This window comes from Salvelinus namaycush, chromosome 16, assembly GCF_016432855.1.
Source record: "Salvelinus namaycush isolate Seneca chromosome 16, SaNama_1.0, whole genome shotgun sequence".
NCBI lineage: Eukaryota > Metazoa > Chordata > Actinopteri > Salmoniformes > Salmonidae > Salvelinus > Salvelinus namaycush.
This window is the reverse complement of record NC_052322.1, coordinates 46,974,785-46,997,122: the sequence shown is the minus strand read 5'-3', so window position 1 is coordinate 46,997,122 and position 22,338 is coordinate 46,974,785. Positions and strand designations below refer to the sequence as shown.

General features: G+C 46.3%; 1 protein-coding gene across 1 annotated transcript in view; it reads left to right on the top strand.

The window, feature by feature from the left end:
• The window catches only part of LOC120061708 (laminin subunit alpha-5-like), a 48,680-nt gene that overhangs the window by 6,467 nt on the left and 19,875 nt on the right, over window positions 1–22,338 (top strand). The window contains exons 5-16 of the mRNA XM_039011603.1: window positions 6,198–6,352; window positions 6,804–6,936; window positions 7,129–7,231; window positions 7,519–7,632; window positions 7,877–8,062; window positions 8,679–8,821; window positions 9,029–9,208; window positions 10,385–10,524; window positions 10,994–11,147; window positions 15,371–15,504; window positions 17,616–17,781; window positions 19,542–19,676. Coding sequence (XP_038867531.1) covers window positions 6,198–6,352; window positions 6,804–6,936; window positions 7,129–7,231; window positions 7,519–7,632; window positions 7,877–8,062; window positions 8,679–8,821; window positions 9,029–9,208; window positions 10,385–10,524; window positions 10,994–11,147; window positions 15,371–15,504; window positions 17,616–17,781; window positions 19,542–19,676 — 1,743 coding nt within the window. The remainder of the gene's footprint in view (window positions 1–6,197; window positions 6,353–6,803; window positions 6,937–7,128; window positions 7,232–7,518; window positions 7,633–7,876; window positions 8,063–8,678; window positions 8,822–9,028; window positions 9,209–10,384; window positions 10,525–10,993; window positions 11,148–15,370; window positions 15,505–17,615; window positions 17,782–19,541; window positions 19,677–22,338) is intronic.

Genomic DNA, 22,338 nt, shown 5'->3' with positions numbered 1-22,338 from the left:
GAGACAGTCCCTGAATGAGACAGTCCCTGAATGGATGCATTGCTCTCTGAATGAGACAGTCCCTGAATGAGACAGTCCCTAAATGAGACAGTCCCTGGATGAGACAGTCCCTGGATGAGACTGTCCCTGGATGAGACTGTCCCTGAATGAGACAGTCCCTGGATGAGACTGTCCCTGAATGAGACAGTCCCTGAATGAGACAGTCCCCGGATGAGACAGTCCCTGAATGGATTCATTGCTCTCTGAATGAGACAGTCCCTAAATGAGACAGTCCCTGGATGAGACAGTCCCTGGATGAGACAGTCCCTAGATGAGACAGTCCCTAAATGAGACAGTCCCTAAATGAGACAGTCCCTGGATGAGACAGTCCCTGGATGAGACAGTCCCTGAATGAGACAGTCCCTGGATGAGACAGTCCCTGGATGAGACAGTCCCTGAATGAGACAGTCCCTGAATGGATGCATTGCTCTCTGAATGAGACAGTCCCTGAATGAGACAGTCCCTAAATGAGACAGTCCCTGGATGAGACAGTCCCTGGATGAGACAGTCCCTGGATGAGACAGTCCCTGAATGAGACAGTCCCTGGATGAAACAGTCCCTGGATGAGACAGTCCCTGAATGAGACAGTCCCTGAATGGATGCATTGCTCTCTGAATGAGACAGTCCCTGGATGAGACAGTCCCTGGATGAGACAGTCCCTGGATGAGACAGTCCCTGGATGAGACAGTCCCTGAATGAGACAGTCCCTGGATGAGACAGTCCCTGAATGAGACAGTCCCCGGATGAGACAGTCCCCGGATGAAACAGTCCCCGAATGAGACAGTCCCTGAATGAGACAGTCCCTGGATGAGACAGTCCCTGAATGAGACAGTCCCTGGATGAGACAGTCCCTGGATGAGACAGTCCCCGGATGAGACAGTCCCCGGATGAGACAGTCCCCGAATGAGACAGTCCCCGGATGAGACAGTCCCTGAATGGATGCATTGCTCTCTGAATGAGACAGTCCCTAAATGAGACAGTCCCTGGATGAGACAGTCCCTGGATGAGACAGTCCCTAGATGAGACAGTCCCTAAATGAGACAGTCCCTGGATGAGACAGTCCCTGGATGAGACAGTCCCTGGATGAGACAGTCCCTGAATGAGACAGTCCCTGAATGAGACAGTCCCTGGATGAGACAGTCCCTGAATGAGACAGTCCCTGAATGGATGCATTGCTCTCTGAATGAGACAGTCCCTGAATGAGACAGTCCCTAAATGAGACAGTCCCTGGATGAGACAGTCCCTGGATGAGACAGTCCCTAGATGAGACAGTCCCTAAATGAGACAGTCCCTAAATGAGACAGTCCCTGGATGAGACAGTCCCTGGATGAGACAGTCCCTGAATGAGACAGTCCCTGAATGAGACAGTCCCTGGATGAGACAGTCCCTGAATGAGACAGTCCCTGAATGGATGCATTGCTCTCTGAATGAGACAGTCCCTGAATGAGACAGTCCCTAAATGAGACAGTCCCTGGATGAGACAGTCCCTGGATGAGACAGTCCCTGAATGAGACAGTCCCTGGATGAGACAGTCCCTGGATGAGACAGTCCCTGAATGAGACAGTCCCTGAATGGATGCATTGCTCTCTGAATGAGACAGTCCCTGAATGAGACAGTCCCTAAATGAGACAGTCCCTGGATGAGACAGTCCCTGGATGAGACAGTCCCTGAATGAGACAGTCCCTGGATGTGACAGTCCCTGAATGAGACAGTCCCTGGATGAGACAGTCCCCGGATGAGACAGTCCCCGGATGAGACAGTCCCCGGATGAGACAGTCCCTGGATGAGACAGTCCCTAGATGAGACAGTTCCTAAATGAGACAGTCCCTGGATGAGACAGTCCCCGGATGAGACAGTCCCCGACTGAGACAGTCCCCGGATGAGACAGTCCCCGGATGAGACAGTCCCTGGATGAGACAGTCCCTAGATGAGACAGTTCCTAAATGAGACAGTCCCTGGATGAGACAGTCCCTGGATGAGACAGTCCCTGGATGAGACAGTCCCTGAATGAGACAGTCCCTGGATGAGACAGTCCCTGGATGAGACTGTCCCTGGATGAGACTGTCCCTGAATGAGACAGTCCCTGGATGAGACTGTCCCTGAATGAGACAGTCCCTGAATGAGACAGTCCCCGGATGAGACAGTCCCTGAATGGATTCATTGCTCTCTGAATGAGACAGTCCCTAAATGAGACAGTCCCTGGATGAGACAGTCCCTGGATGAGACAGTCCCTAGATGAGACAGTCCCTAAATGAGACAGTCCCTAAATGAGACAGTCCCTGGATGAGACAGTCCCTGGATGAGACAGTCCCTGAATGAGACAGTCCCTGGATGAGACAGTCCCTGGATGAGACAGTCCCTGAATGAGACAGTCCCTGAATGGATGCATTGCTCTCTGAATGAGACAGTCCCTGAATGAGACAGTCCCTAAATGAGACAGTCCCTGGATGAGACAGTCCCTGGATGAGACTGTCCCTGGATGAGACTGTCCCTGAATGAGACAGTCCCTGGATGAGACTGTCCCTGAATGAGACAGTCCCTGAATGAGACAGTCCCCGGATGAGACAGTCCCTGAATGGATTCATTGCTCTCTGAATGAGACAGTCCCTAAATGAGACAGTCCCTGGATGAGACAGTCCCTGGATGAGACAGTCCCTAGATGAGACAGTCCCTAAATGAGACAGTCCCTAAATGAGACAGTCCCTGGATGAGACAGTCCCTGGATGAGACAGTCCCTGAATGAGACAGTCCCTGGATGAGACAGTCCCTGGATGAGACAGTCCCTGAATGAGACAGTCCCTGAATGGATGCATTGCTCTCTGAATGAGACAGTCCCTGAATGAGACAGTCCCTAAATGAGACAGTCCCTGGATGAGACAGTCCCTGGATGAGACAGTCCCTGGATGAGACAGTCCCTGAATGAGACAGTCCCTGGATGAAACAGTCCCTGGATGAGACAGTCCCTGAATGAGACAGTCCCTGAATGGATGCATTGCTCTCTGAATGAGACAGTCCCTGGATGAGACAGTCCCTGGATGAGACAGTCCCTGGATGAGACAGTCCCTGGATGAGACAGTCCCTGAATGAGACAGTCCCTGGATGAGACAGTCCCTGAATGAGACAGTCCCCGGATGAGACAGTCCCCGGATGAAACAGTCCCCGAATGAGACAGTCCCTGAATGAGACAGTCCCTGGATGAGACAGTCCCTGAATGAGACAGTCCCTGGATGAGACAGTCCCTGGATGAGACAGTCCCCGGATGAGACAGTCCCCGAATGAGACAGTCCCCGGATGAGACAGTCCCTGAATGGATGCATTGCTCTCTGAATGAGACAGTCCCTAAATGAGACAGTCCCTGGATGAGACAGTCCCTGGATGAGACAGTCCCTAGATGAGACAGTCCCTAAATGAGACAGTCCCTGGATGAGACAGTCCCTGGATGAGACAGTCCCTGGATGAGACAGTCCCTGAATGAGACAGTCCCTGAATGAGACAGTCCCTGGATGAGACAGTCCCTGAATGAGACAGTCCCTGAATGGATGCATTGCTCTCTGAATGAGACAGTCCCTGAATGAGACAGTCCCTAAATGAGACAGTCCCTGGATGAGACAGTCCCTGGATGAGACAGTCCCTGAATGAGACAGTCCCTGGATGAGACAGTCCCTGGATGAGACAGTCCCTGAATGAGACAGTCCCTGAATGGATGCATTGCTCTCTGAATGAGACAGTCCCTGAATGAGACAGTCCCTAAATGAGACAGTCCCTGGATGAGACAGTCCCTGGATGAGACAGTCCCTGAATGAGACAGTCCCTGGATGAGACAGTCCCTGAATGAGACAGTCCCTGGATGAGACAGTCCCCGGATGAGACAGTCCCCGACTGAGACAGTCCCCGGATGAGACAGTCCCCGGATGAGACAGTCCCTGGATGAGACAGTCCCTAGATGAGACAGTTCCTAAATGAGACAGTCCCTGGATGAGAAAGTCCCCGGATGAGACAGTCCCCGACTGAGACAGTCCCCGGATGAGACAGTCCCCGGATGAGACAGTCCCTGGATGAGACAGTCCCTAGATGAGACAGTTCCTAAATGAGACAGTCCCTGGATGAGACAGTCCCTGGATGAGACAGTCCCTGGATGAGACAGTCCCTGAATGAGACAGTCCCTGAATGAGACAGTCCCTGGATGAGACAGTCCCTGGATGAGACTGTCCCTGGATGAGACTGTCCCTGAATGAGACAGTCCCTGGATGAGACTGTCCCTGAATGAGACAGTCCCTGAATGAGACAGTCCCCGGATGAGACAGTCCCCGAATGAGACAGTCCCCGAATGAGACAGTCCCCGGATGAGACAGTCCCTAAATGAGACAGTCCCTAAATGAGACAGTCCCTGGATGAGACTGTCCCTGGATGAGACAGTCCCTGGAAAATCTCCAAGCTATACTCAAGCAGTCTGATTAGAAGTCAAACATTGTACAATAAAACCCTGATGTAAAAAGATTCCAGCCACCTAAAGTCATAGACTGTTTCTCTCTGCTACCGCACGGCAAGCGGTATCGGAGCACCAAGTCTGGGAACCAACAGGACCCTGAACAGCTTCTACCCCCAAACCATCAAACTGATTAATGAGTTAGTTAAATAGTTAACCACTAACTACCCAAACTATCTGCATTGACCCCTTTTGGCACTAACTCTTTTGACTCATCACATACGCTGCTGTTACTGTCTATTATCTATCCTTTACCCCTACCTACCGTATACTGCTGTTACTGTCTATTATCTATCCTTTACCCCTACCTACAGTATACTGCTGTTACTGTCTATTATCTATCCTTTACCCCTACCTACAGTATACTGCTGTTACTGTCTATAATCTATCATTTACCCCTACCTACAGTATACTGATGTTACTGTCTATTATCTATCCTTTACCCCTACCTACAGTATACTGCTGTTACTGTCTATTATCTATCCTTTACCCCTACCTACAGTATACTGCTGTTACTGTCTATTATCTATCCTTTACCCCTACCTACAGTATACTGCTGTTACTGTCTATTATCTATCCTTTACCCCTACCTACAGTATACTGCTGTTACTGTCTATTATCTATCCTTTACCCCTACCTACAGTATACTGCTGTTACTGTCTATTATCTATCCTTTACCCCTACCTACAGTATACTGCTGTTACTGTCTATTATCTATCCTTTACCCCTACCTACAGTATACTGCTGTTACTGTCTATTATCTATCCTTTACCCCTACCTACAGTATACTGCTGTTACTGTCTATTATCTATCCTTTACCCCTACCTACAGTATACTGCTGTTACTGTCTATTATCTATCCTTTACCCCTACCTACAGTATACTGCTGTTACTGTCTATTATCTATCCTTTACCCCTACCTACAGTATACTGCTGTTACTGTCTATTATCTATCCTTTACCCCTACCTACAGTATACTGCTGTTACTGTCTATTATCTATCCTTTACCCCTACCTACAGTATACTGCTGTTACTGTCTATTATCTATCCTTTACCCCTACCTACAGTATACTGCTGTTACTGTCTATTATCTATCCTTTACCCCTACCTACAGTATACTGCTGTTACTGTCTATTATCTATCCTTTACCCCTACCTACAGTATACTGCTGTTACTGTCTATTATCTATCCTTTACCCCTACCTACAGTATACTGCTGCTACTGTCTATTATCTATGCTGTTGCCTAGTTACTTTATTCCTAGTTATATGTACATATATACCTCAATTACCTCGTACCCCTACACATCGACTCTGTGCTGGTACCCCGTGTATAAAGCCATGTTATTGACCTCGTACCCCTGCACATGGACTCTGTACTGGTACCACCTGGCCATCCTTCATAGCCTGGTTCCTCTCTAGGTTTCTTCCTAGGTTTTGGCCTTTCTAGGGAGTTTTTCCTAGCCACCGTGCTTCTACACCTGCATTGCTTGCTGTTTGGGGTTTTAGGCTGGGTTTCTGTACAGCACTTTGTGACATCAGCTGATGTAAGAAGGGCTTTATAAATACATTTGATTGATTGATTGACTGTGTACACTGAGTATACTAAACATTAGGAACACCTTTTTAATCTCAAATCTCCTGCCTCCTTTAACCCCCCCCCCCCCCTCTCTAGGAGTATGAGCGATTGGCCGCCCAGTTGGATGGTGCTAGGATGCCCCTGGCTGAAAAGGTGCAGACATTTGCCCCCACCCTCAGTAAGATACCCCTGGTGGAGGCAGCAGAGGAACATGCTGAACTACTCAATGAGCTGGCCAGGAACCTCTCCAGGTGAGGAGTTGGTGGATTCATCAATTGATGGATTTTTTTATTGATTTTTTGGGGGGGTTGATGGATGGATATTGATTGATTGATTGGTTGCTTTTTGGGGGGGGGGGTGGATGGATGGATATTGATTGATTGATTGGTTGCTTTTTTGGGGGGGGTGGATGGATATTGACTAGTTGATTGATTGGTTGCTTTTTTGGGGGGGGGTTGATACGTTGGTTGATTGATTTATTGATTGGTTGCTTTTTGGGGGGGGGGGTGGTTGATACGTTGGTTGATTGATTTATTGATTGGATGCTTTTTGGGGGGGGGGGGGTGGATGGTTGATACGTTGGTTGATTGATTTATTGATTGGTTGCTTTTTGGGGGGGGGGGGATGGATGGTTGATACGTTGGTTGATTGGTTAATTGATCTGACCTCGACTTCACACGTTTTTTCTCCTCTGTGTTGCAGTGTGATCTCTAACACCAACAAGGACAGTTTCATCCAGCGAGCGGTGAACGCGTCCCGAGCGTACACCGACATCATCGCCGGAGTCAGAGACGCTGAGATTGCTGCCAACCAAGCTGCTGTGGACGCTCCGGAGGTAAGGACAACACACACGTGAACGTATTTCCTACATTTTGTGAGGACACTCTTGAGACTCACAGAAACAGCAGTACACTATACTGCGTTGGACATGTGTGACACCTTAACGTTGCCATAATGGGCCTGTAAGAAACTAACATACAGTATGTTTTTGTTGTGGTGTTGATGCAGTCGTTGTTGATTTGTGCAGAATGTGAAGGGTCAGGACCTGGGCCAGGAAGCTGACGGTCTGAGGAATCACAGTTCTGAACTGCTACAGGAAGCTGTCACGCTGCAACAGGAGCTGAATAATGGTACTGATGCAACAAGTAGTGTTTCCTCCCACCTCAGATGAATAGAAATTGGTTTCGGTGATGAATATGGGGGTTAGAAAATTCTGGAGACTTTCGCCCCAAATTGAAATCAGGAGGGATTTAACAGGGAGGAAACTAGGATTTCTGGGAAAACTGGGAATGAAGGTAACAAACCCCTGGGGGTGAATGCTTGTCGTTTGATGTTTGTTTTTTTGGTGCGGATTTTCTTTAACCGCAAGAAAAACGTTATTTTATTTAATATCTTATTATTGTCTTTCTCCTGTCAGATCTGAAGCCTCGTCTCCTGGATGCCATGACTCGTCTGGATGAGGCCAAGCAGAAACACAAGACTCTACTGAAAGACCTTGAGATGGTGCAGAGTAACCTCAACTTCAGCAGAGGTAAAGGTCACACACACACACACACACCCACACCCACACACACACACACACACACACACACACACACACACACACACACACACACACACACACACACACACACACACACACACACACGATCCAGACCATCGTCGTAAATAAGAACAGGTCCTCAACGTATACAAGTACAAAACAAACACATGTTGCTTAAACCCAGTCCAATACTGCCTCCCTCCAACCCATACCTGTACATATTGTCCTCCAGAGGAAACGGCTAAGGTTATAGAGGAGGCGAAGGCTGCAGCGGAGGAGGCCAACAGTACAGCAGCGAAGGTAGAGGATACCCTGGCCCCTATCAAAGAGCAGGTGGACCAATGGCAGGAGCAGTACGGCGACGCCAACACCACCAATGAGGACATAAACAAGGCCTTCCTGGAGGCTAACAAGTCTGGTAGGTCTACAACCACTAGTCTGGTAGGTCTACAACCACTAGTCTGGTAGGTCTACAACCACTAGTCTGGTAGGTCTACAACCACTAGTCTGGTAGGTCTACAACCACTAGTCTGGTAGGACCACTAGATACCTCTAGACAGTAGGTCTGGTAGGACCACTAGATACCACTAGACAGTAGGTCTGGTAGGACCACTAGATACCACTAGACAGTAGGTCTGGTAGGACCACTAGATACCACTAGACAGTAGGTCTGGTAGAACCACTAGATACCACTAGACAGTAGGTCTGGTAGGACCACTAGATACCTCTAGACAGTAGGTCTGGTAGGACCACTAGATACCACTAGACAGTAGTTCTGGTAGGACCACTAGATACCACTAGATAGTAGTTCTGGTAGGACCACTAGATACTACTAGTAGGTTCTTTATAGTTTCACCATACAGAGGTCAAGGACGCTTGCTTGACTTCCATTTTGAATATTGCTATTTAAGCTGATTAGGATTGATTTTCATAAAGCGGTGTGTACAGACTTGCTCAATGAATAAACATTTGCTGAAGTCTGATTAAATGGGTTTAGACTGACAGAACATTTCTGTCTGTGTGTGTCCCTCCAGTGGGTATGTTGGGCGAGGCCATCCCAATACTGATGAAGAAGCTGGACAAGCTGCAGAACCACTCAGCCCAGATGCCCAACATCTCAGAGAACATCCTCAGGATCAGACAGCTCATCGCAGAGGCTCGCAAAGCCGCCAGCAAAGTACGGTGGCTCATACGGGACAAAACATAACCCAGGCCCTCAATAGGAATATATGTGCTACAAATGTGTCTGTTAAATGTAGTTAATGTTTGAATAAAATATGAATTTTGGGTCAAATCTCAGATATTATAGAACATGTATCTACTGTGGTTACATCACGTAGGAATGTTGGACGGCCATTTTATTTTCCTCTTTTCTTCTTCTCAGGTGAGCGTACCTGTCAAGTTCAACGGGACATCAGGTGTGCAGGTGCGTACCCCCAGTAACCTAGCAGACCTGGCAGCTTACACCTCCCTGAAGTTCTACATCACCCTGCCCGAGGCCTCACGCGCCCGCAGACAGGACCAACCAGACAAACAGTTTGTCTTTTACCTCGGAAACAGGGACGTAAGTATTTTATTATTATTATTAAACTTTGTTTATTCCGTTTTTTGTTTTTTTTATATACAAATAGACGACACATATCATAAGAAAATACTAAATAAAATACTAAATACTACGTTATCTTCCAGGCACACTGCGGGACAGAGAATATTTAATATACATTTTCTTTTAAGCATTTATATACATTTATAAGCCTATATAATGACATATTCATGAAAGGATATCATTAGACAGTGTATATCATTAGACAATGTTTATCATTAGACAGTGCCTGTATCATTACTAGTGTAGTTTTTAATGTAGTATTTTTCTATAAAACTGTATGAGGAGAATAACCATCTATAGTCCAGTAATAGAGTACCACAGTATGAGTCATAATACCCATAAAGCCTAGTGGTCTAACAGGGAAATGGTTCCAATCGTTTTTTCCAACATACATTTTTCCCGTAGGGAATTTTAGAAACACTTAAATCAAGGGCTGTGTTTTGTGTAGGCTTACCCTGGCATGACGTTTTGATAACCGTGTAAATCTCTCTAGGACAAGGTGACTTTTATCAATATAGTCACCTGTATTTACACCCCCCCCCCCTAAAAATGAAATGCTAATTAGCTGCTAATGTGGCTATCATAAAGAACTACAAATACCATGATGATCTGGACGAGACTGCCAATCGAGGAAAAGATAAGAATCTCTGGATTAACTATCTAATCCTAGCTAAATGTAGCAATGAATAAATTAGCGACATTTCTTTAAATGGACAATACTGTGAACTATCTTATACAAGTTTTACATTGACACAATACCTGTTAGCAAAGGTGTCAGCTAGAGATGACGTGCAGGAGCTTGCAGGGATTTGTAGTCTTGCATGATGTCTACTTTGACGCTAATTAGCATTTTCGAATCAGAGTAAATAGTGCCGAATACATTGATAAAAGTCACCTTGTCCGAGAGAGATTTATCAAAACGTCACGCCAGGGGAAACCTACATGAAAAACAGCCCTTATTTGAAGTGTGTCTAAAATGCCCAATGGGAAAAACGATTGGAACCGTTTCCCTGTTTGACCGCTAGGTATTATGGGGATTATGACACCTCCACTGTTGGGCTCTATGATAATGCGTTTCCTGTTTCCTGTCTGTAGTCCAGTAATGATAATGCGTTTCCTGTTTCCTGTCTGTAGTCCAGTAAGGAGTTCCTGGGCATGATGCTGGAGGGGCGGAGACTGCACTGGCTGTTCAACGTGGGCGGAGACACGGCTGAGGTGGAGATGCAGGAGGATGTCCAAACAGATGGCGACTTCAACAACGTGGTCCTGGAAAGGTAACTACTGCCACTGTCATTGGCTGGATTTGTTGTCACTCAAGGAACCCAATGTCTTCACCATTAAACCAAGAGGGCGACAATTGGCCTTTCAAGTCTCAGGGAGGCTATATCATCACGAGAGGGCCATTCCAAATCATCTCAGCTACACTATCTGTCATTATCACCACCACCATCACCATGTTAACCTGCCATCTCTCTCTCTCTCTCTCTCGCTCTTTCTCTCTCTCTCTCTCTCTCTCTCTCTTTCGCTCTCTCCCTCTCTCTCTTTCGCTCTCTCTCTTTCGCTCTCTCTCTCTTTCTCTCTCTCTCTCTCTTTCGCTCTCTCTCTCACTCATTCATTCATTCATTCACTCTCTCTCTCTCTCTCTCTCTCTCTCTCTCTCTCTCTCTCTCTCTCTCTCTCTCTCTCTCTCTCTCTCTCACTCCCTCTTTCTCTTTCGCTCTCTCTCTCTCTTTCTCTCTATAGGATCCTTCAGTACGGCCAGATGGCCATGTCTTCAGAGCTCAGTGAGGCCAGGATGACCAAGGCTCTGGTGGAGGCAGGAGGGGATAGTGGACTGCTCAACCTCCAGACTGAAGAGACTGTGTTCTACGTGGGAGGATACCCTGACACGTTCACGGTGAGAGGGAGCTGTGGCTGGGGGGATAGACAGTGGTTATACCAAACACACAGGAGATCTAGCTATAGTTTTCTCTCTTATGTATCAAATGTTAGTAACTTATAGATATGTTTCCTATCTCAGTCCCCTCAGTAACCCATATCTCTCTCTACCTTCTCTCAGCCCCCTCACTAACCCATATCTCTCTCTACCTTCTCTCAGCCCCCTCAGTAACCCATATCTCTCTCTACTTTCTCTCAGCCCCCTCAGTAACCCATATCTCTCTCTGCTTTCTCTCAGCCCCCTCACTAACCCATATCTCTCTCTGCCTTCTCTCAGCCCCCTCAGTAACCCATATCTCTCTCTGCCTTCTCTCAGCCCCCTCAGTAACCCAAATCTCTCTCTGCCTTCTCTCAGCCCCCTCACTAACCCATATCTCTCTCTGCCTTCTCTCAGCCCCCTCAATAACCCATATCTCTCTCTACCTTCTCTCAGCCCCCTCAGTAACCCATATTTCTCTCTACCTTCTCTCAGCCCCCTCAGTAACCCATATTTCTCTCTGCCTTCTCTCAGCCCCCTCAGTAACCCAAATCTCTCTCTGCCTTCTCTCAGCCCCCTCAGTAACCCATATCTCTCTCTGCCTTCTCTCAGCCCCCTCACTAACCCATATCTCTCTCTGCCTTCTCTCAGCCCCCTCAGTAACCCATATTTCTCTCTACCTTCTCTCAGCCCCCTCAGTAACCCATATTTCTCTCTGCCTTCTCTCAGCCCCCTCAGTAACCCAAATCTCTCTCTGCCTTCTCTCAGCCCCCTCAGTAATCATATCTCTCTCTGCCTTCTCTCAGCCCCCTCAGTAACCCATATCTCTCTCTGCCTTCTCTCAGCCCCCTCAATAACCCATATCTCTCTCTACCTTCTCTCAGCCCCCTCAGTAACCCAAATCTCTCTCTGCCTTCTCTCAGCCCCCTCAGTAACCCATATCTCTCTCTGCCTTCTCTCAGCCCCCTCAGTAACCCAAATCTCTGTCTACCTTCTCTCAGCCCCCTCAGTAACCCAAATCTCTCTCTGCCTTCTCTCAGCCCCCTCACTAACCCATATCTCTCTCTGCCTTCTCTCAGCCCCCTCAATAACCCATATCTCTCTCTACCTTCTCTCAGCCCCCTCAGTAACCCATATTTCTCTCTACCTTCTCTCAGCCCCCTCAGTAACCCATATTTCTCTCTGCCTTCTCTCAGCCCCCTCAGTAACCCATATTTCTCTCTACCTTCTCTCAGCCCCCTCAGTAACCCATATTTCTCTCTACCTTCTCTCAGCCCCCTCAGTAACCCATATTTCTCTCTGCCTTCTCTCAGCCCCCTCAGTAACATATCTTCCTCTCTGCCTTCTCTCAGCCCCCTCAGTAACCCATATCTCTCTCTGCTTTCTCTCAGCCCCCTCAGTAACCCAAATCTCTCTCTGCCTTCTCTCAGCCCCCTCAGTAACCCATATCTCTCTCTGCCTTCTCTCAGCCCCCTCACTAACCCATATCTCTCTCTGCCTTCTCTCAGCCCCCTCAGTAACCCATATTTCTCTCTACCTTCTCTCAGCCCCCTCAGTAACCCATATTTCTCTCTGCCTTCTCTCAGCCCCCTCAGTAACCCAAATATCTCTCTGCCTTCTCTCAGCCCCCTCAGTAACCCATATCTCTCTCTGCCTTCTCTCAGCCCCCTCACTAACCCATATCTCTCTCTACCTTCTCTCAGCCCCCTCACTAACCCATATCTCTCTCTACCTTCTCTCAGCCCCCTCAGTAACCCAAATCTCTCTCTGCCTTCTCTCAGCCCCCTCAGTAACCCATATCTCTCTCTGCCTTCTCTCAGCCCCCTCAGTAACCCATATCTCTCTCTGCCTTCTCTCAGCCCCCTCAATAACCCATATCTCTCTCTACCTTCTCTCAGCCCCCTCAGTAACCCATATCTCTCTCTACCTTCTCTCAGCCCCCTCAGTAACCCATATCTCTCTCTGCCTTCTCTCAGCCCCCTCAGTAACGCATATCTCTCTCTACCTTCTCTCAGCCCCCTCAGTAACATATCTTCCTCTCTGCCTTCTCTCAGCCCCCTCAGTAACCCATATCTCTCTCTGCTTTCTCTCAGCCCCCTCAGTAACCCATATCTCTCTCTGCCTTCTCTCAGCCCCCTCACTAACCCATATCTCTCTCTGCCTTCTCTCAGCCCCCTCAGTAACCCATATCTCTCTCAGCCTTCTCTCAGCCCCCTCACTAACCCATATCTCTCTCTGCCTTCTCTCAGCCCCCTCACTAACCCATATCTCTCTCTACCTTCTCTCAGCCCCCTCACTAACCCATATCTCTCTCTGCCTTCTCTCAGCCCCCTCAGTAACCCATATCTCTCTCAGCCTTCTCTCAGCCCCCTCACTAACCCATATCTCTCTCTGCCTTCTCTCAGCCCCCTCAGTAACCCATATCTCTCTCTGCCTTCTCTCAGCCCCCTCAGTAACCCATATCTCTCTCTGCCTTCTCTCAGCCCCCTCAGTAACCCATATCTCTCTCTGCCTTCTCTCAGCCCCCTCACTAACCCAAATCTCTCTCTGCCTTCTCTCAGCCCCCTCACTAACCCATATCTCTCTCTACCTTCTCTCAGCCCCCTCAGTAACCCATATTTCTCTCTGCCTTCTCTCAGCCCCCTCAGTAACCCATATCTCTCTCTGCCTTCTCTCAGCCCCCTCACTAACCCATATCTCTCTCTACCTTCTCTCAGCCCCCTCAGTAACCCAAATCTCTCTCTGCCTTCTCTCAGCCCCCTCACTAACCCATATCTCTCTCTACCTTCTCTCAGCCCCCTCAGTAACCCATATTTCTCTCTGCCTTCTCTCAGCCCCCTCAGTAACCCATATCTCTCTCTGCCTTCTCTCAGCCCCCTCAGTAACCCATATCTCTCTCTGCCTTCTCTCAGCCCCCTCAATAACCCATATCTCTCTCTACCTTCTCTCAGCCCCCTCAGTAACCCATATCTCTCTCTACCTTCTCTCAGCCCCCTCAGTAACCCATATCTCTCTCTGCCTTCTCTCAGCCCCCTCAGTAACGCATATCTCTCTCTACCTTCTCTCAGCCCCCTCAGTAACATATCTTCCTCTCTGCCTTCTCTCAGCCCCCTCAGTAACCCATATCTCTCTCTGCTTTCTCTCAGCCCCCTCAGTAACCCATATCTCTCTCTGCCTTCTCTCAGCCCCCTCACTAACCCATATCTCTCTCTGCCTTCTCTCAGCCCCCTCAGTAACCCATATCTCTCTCAGCCTTCTCTCAGCCCCCTCACTAACCCATATCTCTCTCTGCCTTCTCTCAGCCCCCTCACTAACCCATATCTCTCTCTGCCTTCTCTCAGCCCCCTCAGTAACCCATATCTCTCTCTGCCTTCTCTCAGCCCCCTCAGTAACCCATATCTCGCTCTGCCTTCTCTCAGCCCCCTCAGTAACCCATATCTCTCTCTGCCTTCTCTCAGCCCCCTCAGTAACCCATATCTCTCTCTGCCTTCTCTCAGCCCCCTCAGTAACCCATATCTCTCTCTGCCTTCTCTCAGCCCCCTCAGTAACCCATATCTCTCTCTACCTTCTCTCAGCCCCCTCAGTAACATATCTTCCTCTCTGCCTTCTCTCAGCCCCCTCAGTAACCCATATCTCTCTCTGCCTTCTCTCAGCCCCCTCAGTAACCCATATCTCTCTCTGCCTTCTCTCAGCCCCCTCAGTAACCCATATCTCGCTCTGCCTTCTCTCAGCCCCCTCAGTAACATCTCTTCCTCTCTGTTCTTCTCTTATCCCTCAGTAACATCTCTTCCTCTCTGTTCTTCTCTCAGCCCCCTCAGTAACATCTGTTCTTCTCTTATCCCTCAGTAACATATCTTCCTCTCTGTTCTTCTCTTATCCCTCAGTAACATCTCTGTCTCTCTGTTCTTCTCTTATCCCTCAGTAACATCTCTGTCTCTCTGTTCTTCTCTCAGCCCCCTCAGTAACATCTCTGTCTCTCTGTTCTTCTCTCAGCCCCCTCAGTAACATCTGTTCTTCTCTTATCCCTCAGTAACATATCTTCCTCTCTGTTCTTCTCTTATCCCTCAGTAACATCTCTGTCTCTCTGTTCTTCTCTCAGCCCCCTCAGTAACATCTGTTCTTCTCTTATCCCTCAGTAACATCTCTTCCTCTCTGTTCTTCTCTTATCCCTCAGTAACATCTCTGTCTCTCTGTTCTTCTCTCAGCCCCCTCTCCAGCTCCAGCTGCCCAATCTCAAGGGCTGTATTGAGCTGGAGACCCTGAATGAGGAGGTGCTCAGTCTCTATAACTTTGAGAACATCTTCCAACTCAACACCACCGAGGAGAAACCATGTGGAAGGTGGGACCACTAGCAGACCACTACGTCTTATCTCTATGGCTGGAGCACTCAGCACTGAATACTAACAAGAGCCACATCCACCGTGTGGACTGCATCTGGGAGCTATAGTGTCCATCCCCCTATAAACCATCATGTGTTGACTCCTGCATCTGGGAGCTATAGTGTCCATCCCCTATAAACCATCATGTGTTGACTCCTGCATCTGGGAGCTATAGTGTCCATGCCCTATAAACCATCATGTGTTGACTCCTACATCTGGGAGCTATAGTGTCCATCCCCCTATAAACCATCATGTGTTGACTCCTGCATCTGGGAGCTATAGTGTCCATCCCCTATAAACCATCATGTGTTGACTCCTGGATCTGGGAGCTATAGTGTCCATCCCCTATAAACCATCATGTGTTGACTCCTACATCTGGGAGCTATAGTGTCCATCCCCCTATAAACCATCATGTGTTGACTCCTACATCTGGGAGCTATAGTGTCCGTCCCCTATAAACCACCATGTGTTGACTCCTACATCTGGGAGCTATAGTGTCCATCCCCCTATAAACCATCATGTGTTGACTCCTGCATCTGGGAGCTATAGTGTCCATCCCCTATAAACCATCATGTGTTGACTCCTACATCTGGGAGCTATAGTGTCCATCCCCCTATAAACCATCATGTGTTGACTCCTACATCTGAGAGCTATAGTGTCCGTCCCCTATAAACCATCATGTGTTGACTCCTACATCTGGGAGCTATAGTGTCCGTCCCCTATAAACCATCATGTGTTGACTCCTGCATCTGGGAGCTATAGTGTCCATCCCCTATAAACCATCATGTGTTGACTCCTGCATCTGGGAGCTATAGTGTCCATCCCCTATAAACCATCATGTGTTGACTCCTACATCTGGGAGCTATAGTGTCCATCCCCCTATAAACCATCATGTGTTGACTCCTACATCTGGGAGCTATAGTGTCCATCCCCTATAAACCATCATGTGTTGACTCCTGCATCTGGGAGCTATAGTGTCCATCCCCTATAAACCATCATGTGTTGACTCCTACATCTGGGAGCTATAGTGTCCATCCCCCTATAAACCATCATGTGTTGACTCCTGCATCTGGGAGCTATAGTGTCCATCCCCCTATAAACCATCATGTGTTGACTCCTACATCTGGGAGCTATAGTGTCCATCCCCTATAAACCATCATGTGTTGACTCCTACATCTGGGAGCTATAGTGTCCGTCCCCTATAAACCATCATGTGTTGACTCCTGGATCTGGGAGCTATAGTGTCCATCCCCCTATAAACCATCATGTGTTGACTCCTACATCTGGGAGCTATAGTGTCCGTCCCCTATAAACCATCATGTGTTGACTCCTGCATCTGGGAGCTATAGTGTCCATCCCCTATAAACCATCATGTGTTGACTCCTACATCTGGGAGCTATAGTGTCCATCCCCCTATAAACCATCATGTGTTGACTCCTACATCTGGGAGCTATAGTGTCCATCCCCCTATAAACCATCATGTGTTGACTCCTACATCTGGGAGCTATAGTGTCCATCCCCTATAAAAAGCTGATCTTATCATTTGCTTTCTACACTCTTAGAAAAAATGGTTTCAAAAGCGTTCTTCAGCTGTCCCCATAGGAGAACCCTTTTGGGTTCCTGGTAGAACCCTTTTGGGTTCCTGGTAGAACCCTTTTGAGTTCCAGGTAGAACCCTTCTGGGTTCCTGGTAGAACCCTTTTGGGTTCCAGGTAGAACCCTTCTGGGTTCCTGGTAGAACCCCTTTGGGTTCCAGGTAGAACCCTTTTGGGTTCCTGGTAGAACCCTTTTGGGTTCCAGGTAGAACCCTTTTGGGTTCCTGGTAGAACCCTTTTGGGTTCCAGGTAGAACCCTCTGTGGAAAGGGTTCTACATGGAACCAAAGGCAGTTCTTTAAAGGGTTCTCCTACGGGGACAGCCGAAGAACCCAGTTAGGTTCTAGATAGCACCTTCTTTTCCAAGGAGTGTACGGTTTAGTTCACAGTCAGGTAGCAAAACCAATGTACTACGGTGTCTATGAATATTGTGATATTGTTTTGCCGTGTTAGTGACGTGTGTTTCCTTGTTGGTCAGAGCGAAGCCAGTGTTGACCCAGCAGTGGGTGAATGACGCGGCCTACTTTGACGGGACGGGTTATGCTGAGGTCACCTTCAAGGAGGATGCGGGGAAGATGCAGCGCTTTGAACAGGAAGTTAAACTCATAAGTCACAACGGCATCCTGCTCATGCTCCTCAGCCAGGTCAGAGGTCACACTACTACTGCTGCTGCGGTTTAAGTCTCAAGATGACTGTACTGGCATGAAAATATATATTGTCAGTGTTTAACACTGGAGAGGATGTGACGAACTGTCCCGAGGGGGGAAACTGTCTTAGACACACAGTACTGCTGTATACAAAGAACTGCCGTGTCCCATAGACTGTTAACACTCTTAGTATCATACTATATGTCACGTTCGTCGTAGTGAGGAGACCAAGACAAGACAAAAACACACCTATACCCACCCTCGTCACGCCCTGACCTGACCCAAAATACTACAGAAAACATAGATAACTAAGGTCAGGGCGTGACACCATAATGCAACTGCTGACTGTTAACACTCCTCTACAAAACAATATTTTGGGTCCTGATTTACTTGGACCTTGCCAATCATGGATTTAAAACATGTGGAATGGTGTAACCATTGTCATCGTTAAATACCAAGTGGTGGAGAAAAGTACCCAACTGTCAAACTTGAGTAAAAGTAAAGATACCTTTTAATAGAAAATGACTCGAGTAAAAGTGAAAGTTACTCAGTAAAATACTACTTGAGTAAAAGTCTAAAAGTATTTGGTTTTACTTAAGTATCAAAGGTAAAGGGATAAATCATTTCAAATTCCTTATATTAAGCAAACCAGATGAAACCATTTTCTTGTTTTTGTACCTTTGTTTAACTAGGCAAGTCAGTTAAGGACAAATTCTTATTTATAATGACGGTGTACCCCGGCCAAATCCAGACGACGCTGAGCCAATTGATACCCTGTTGGTTCCTGTTTTAACCTGTCTGTGTATTGATACCCTGTTGGTTCCTGTTTTAACCTGTCTGTGTATTGATACCCTGTTGGTGTCCTGTTTTAACCTGTCTGTGTGTATTGATACCCTGTTGGTTCCTGTTTTAACCTGTCTGTGTGTATTGATACCCTGTTGGTTCCTGTTTTAACCTGTCTGTGTATTGATACCCTGTTGGTGTCCTGTTTTAACCTGTCTGTGTGTATTGATACCCTGTTGGTTCCTGTTTTAACCTGTCTGTGTGTATTGATACCCTGTTGGTTCCTGTTTTAACCTGTCTGTGTGTATTGATACCCTGTTGGTTCCTGTTTTAACCTGTCTGTGTGTATTGATACCCTGTTGGTTCCTGTTTTAACCTGTCTGTGTGTATTGATACCCTGTTGGTGTCCTGTTTTAACCTGTCTGTGTGTATTGATACCCTGTTGGTTCCTGTTTTAACCTGTCTGTGTATTGATACCCTGTTGGTTCCTGTTTTAACCTGTCTGTGTGTATTGATACCCTGTTGGTTCCTGTTTTAACCTGTCTGTGTGTATTGATACCCTGTTGGTTCCTGTTTTAACCTGTCTGTGTATTGATACCCTGTTGGTGTCCTGTTTTAACCTGTCTGTGTGTATTGATACCCTGTTGGTTCCTGTTTTAACCTGTCTGTGTGTATTGATACCCTGTTGGTTCCTGTTTTAACCTGTCTGTGTGTATTGATACCCTGTTGGTTCCTGTTTTAACCTGTCTGTGTGTATTGATACCCTGTTGGTTCCTGTTTTAACCTGTCTGTGTGTATTGATACCCTGTTGGTTCCTGTTTTAACCTGTCTGTGTATTGATACCCTGTTGGTGTCCTGTTTTAACCTGTCTGTGTGTATTGATACCCTGTTTGTGTCCTGTTTTAACCTGTCTGTGTGTATTGATACCCTGTTTGTGTCCTGTTTTAACCTGTCTGTGTATTTGACCCCATCAGGAGAAGTTCCTGAGCTTGGCGGTGCGTCAGGGACGTCTCAGGGTCTTCTATGACGTCACTGGTTCTCTACAGGAGCTGGAGCCTAAAGACCCAGACTCCCCTTACCTCAAGATTAGCGACGCTGACCCCAAATCTGTAAGAAACATTCAATTGTTGCCTTAAGTTTATACAGTACATTATACTGTAGCTAGTGCTAAAGACTGACCCCAAATCTGTAAGAAACACTCAACATTCAACTGTAACATACAGTATGATACATGCAGTATAATACATGCAGTATAATACATGCAGTATAATACATGCAGTATAATACATACAGTATGATACATACAGTATGATACATACAGTATGATACATACAGTATAATACATACAGTATAATACATACAGTATGATACATACAGTATGATACATGCAGTATAATACATACAGTATGATACATGCAGTATAATACATACAGTATAATACATACAGTATGATACATACAGTATAATACATACAGTATAATACATACAGTATAATACATACAGTATGATACATACAGTATAATACATACAGTATAATACATACAGTATGATACATACAGTATAATACATACAGTATAATACATACAGTATAATACATGCAGTATAATACATGCAGTATAATACATACAGTATAATACATACAGTATAATACATACAGTATGATACATACAGTATAATACATACAGTATAATACATACAGTATAATACATGCAGTGGTGGGCCGTCAGGGCCTGCAAGGCCTTCTCTGCTGGCCTAAACATCATCAGAATATATATTTTTTTTAAATATATTTTCCCACAAATATGTATTAAATTATTCCCCAGAGTAAGAGTTATACTCTTCATTTCATAGCTTTCCTCTTGGTTGCACTGCTTCCAGTCCCAGGTTGAGATTTTGAGGGCTGGTCTTTATGTTAGATCTTTTATCCAATCATATTCAGCCATCATGTGTTGCCAGGGGTCTAAAATCTGCCCTCAGGCCTTCAGAATCAACAGTGCGGGCGCTTGTAGCTTATAGTGAATGGAAATGAAAATGTAGTGTCAACCAATCAGCTTTAGAGTTGGCTATTGTACGCCTTCTGGCTGGCTCCAGTGTTACACAGGAGCCAGCTAGCAGGCGTAGTGCGTGCACGTCTTTTGATTGGATTACCTATATTGAGAGGCAGGTCCTATGGAGATCTAGGAAACTGAATTTGATAAACGAATTAATTTGCGTACTACTAAGCTGTTTTTTCAACCCACAATGGCGGAAGGAGGAGAAGATATCGATTTGGTCGAGGATATAATTATAACGCCATTCTCAAGACGAACTTTTCAAGAAAAGTTAGACATTGTAAGGAGAGGTCGCCCGACGCCACAAAGCCTGTCACAGGCGGGAAAGTGCTTCGTTCGCTCGCCACTTTCAAAGTTTCAACTACGAGCGCTGTCAATGGCTCACAGGCTCCTTGGCTCCGAGAAGCACTGCAAACTGTACTGCTGGGAATGCCTATTATTTGCAAGTGATCGATTTGGTGTTTGGAGCCACACTGGCTTTGCAAACTTGAGTTGTCTAACCAAGGCAGCAACGAGACACCAAAGTACGGCTGGGCACTAACAAGCAATGGTGCTTTTGAAAACTTTTGGGGACACCGGAGTGGATCTACAGCTTAAAGAACAAACGCGCAGGGCAACGGAGCTGCACAATGAAAAGGTGAAGGGAAATATTGAAAAGACTCATTGATTGTGTCATGTTTTTGGGTAAACACTGTTTACCCAAAAATGTCAATTTGTCAATTTCAAGGTGACGCAACGCCTGGTTATACAGCGTTTCTGTCTAAATGTATAGTTTCTAGAGCCATGGCATCATAATGAGGTGGATTCATTCGGGTGGGACTGTGTAGTACCTCACTGAAGGCCCAGGCCCCAGGCCCACGGCACGCCACTGAATACATGCAGTATAATACATGCAGTATAATACATACAGTATAATACATACAGTATAATACATACAGTATGATACATACAGTATGATACATGCAGTATAATACATGCAGTATAATACATGCAGTATAATACATGCAGTATAATACATGCAGTATAATACATACAGTATAATACATACAGTATGATACATACAGTATGATACATGCAGTATAATACATGCAGTATAATACATGCAGTATAATACATGCAGTATAATACATACAGTATAATACATACAGTATAATACATACAGTATAATACATGCAGTATAATACATGCAGTATAATACATACAGTATAATACATACAGTATGATACATACAGTATGATACATACAGTATAATACATGCAGTATAATACATGCAGTATAATACATGCAGTATAATACATACAGTATGATACATGCAGTATAATACATGCAGTTTAATACATGCAGTATAATACATGCAGTATAATACATGCAGTATAATACATACAGTATAATACATGCAGTATAATACATACAGTAGAACACATGCAGTATAATACACACAGAATTCCTTGTCTTTGGACAACAAGTAGTAAGTGGGTATTGTGGTGGTGTGATGAGGAAGTTTGCAGGAAGATTCTTAACCTCAAGACATTTTCTCCTGGAAGGTTAAAACCTTTTTTCTTTTGCAGTGAGCTAAATCAGGGCCACACGGAGATTTTCTTGGTAGTTTTGAACAAATCTACTTTGAAACAAAAGTATCCACCTCACACACATGGTTTTATCCTCAAAGAATGAAGACACCTGTACCATGTCAGATATAAAGTTGAAATGTATTACATTT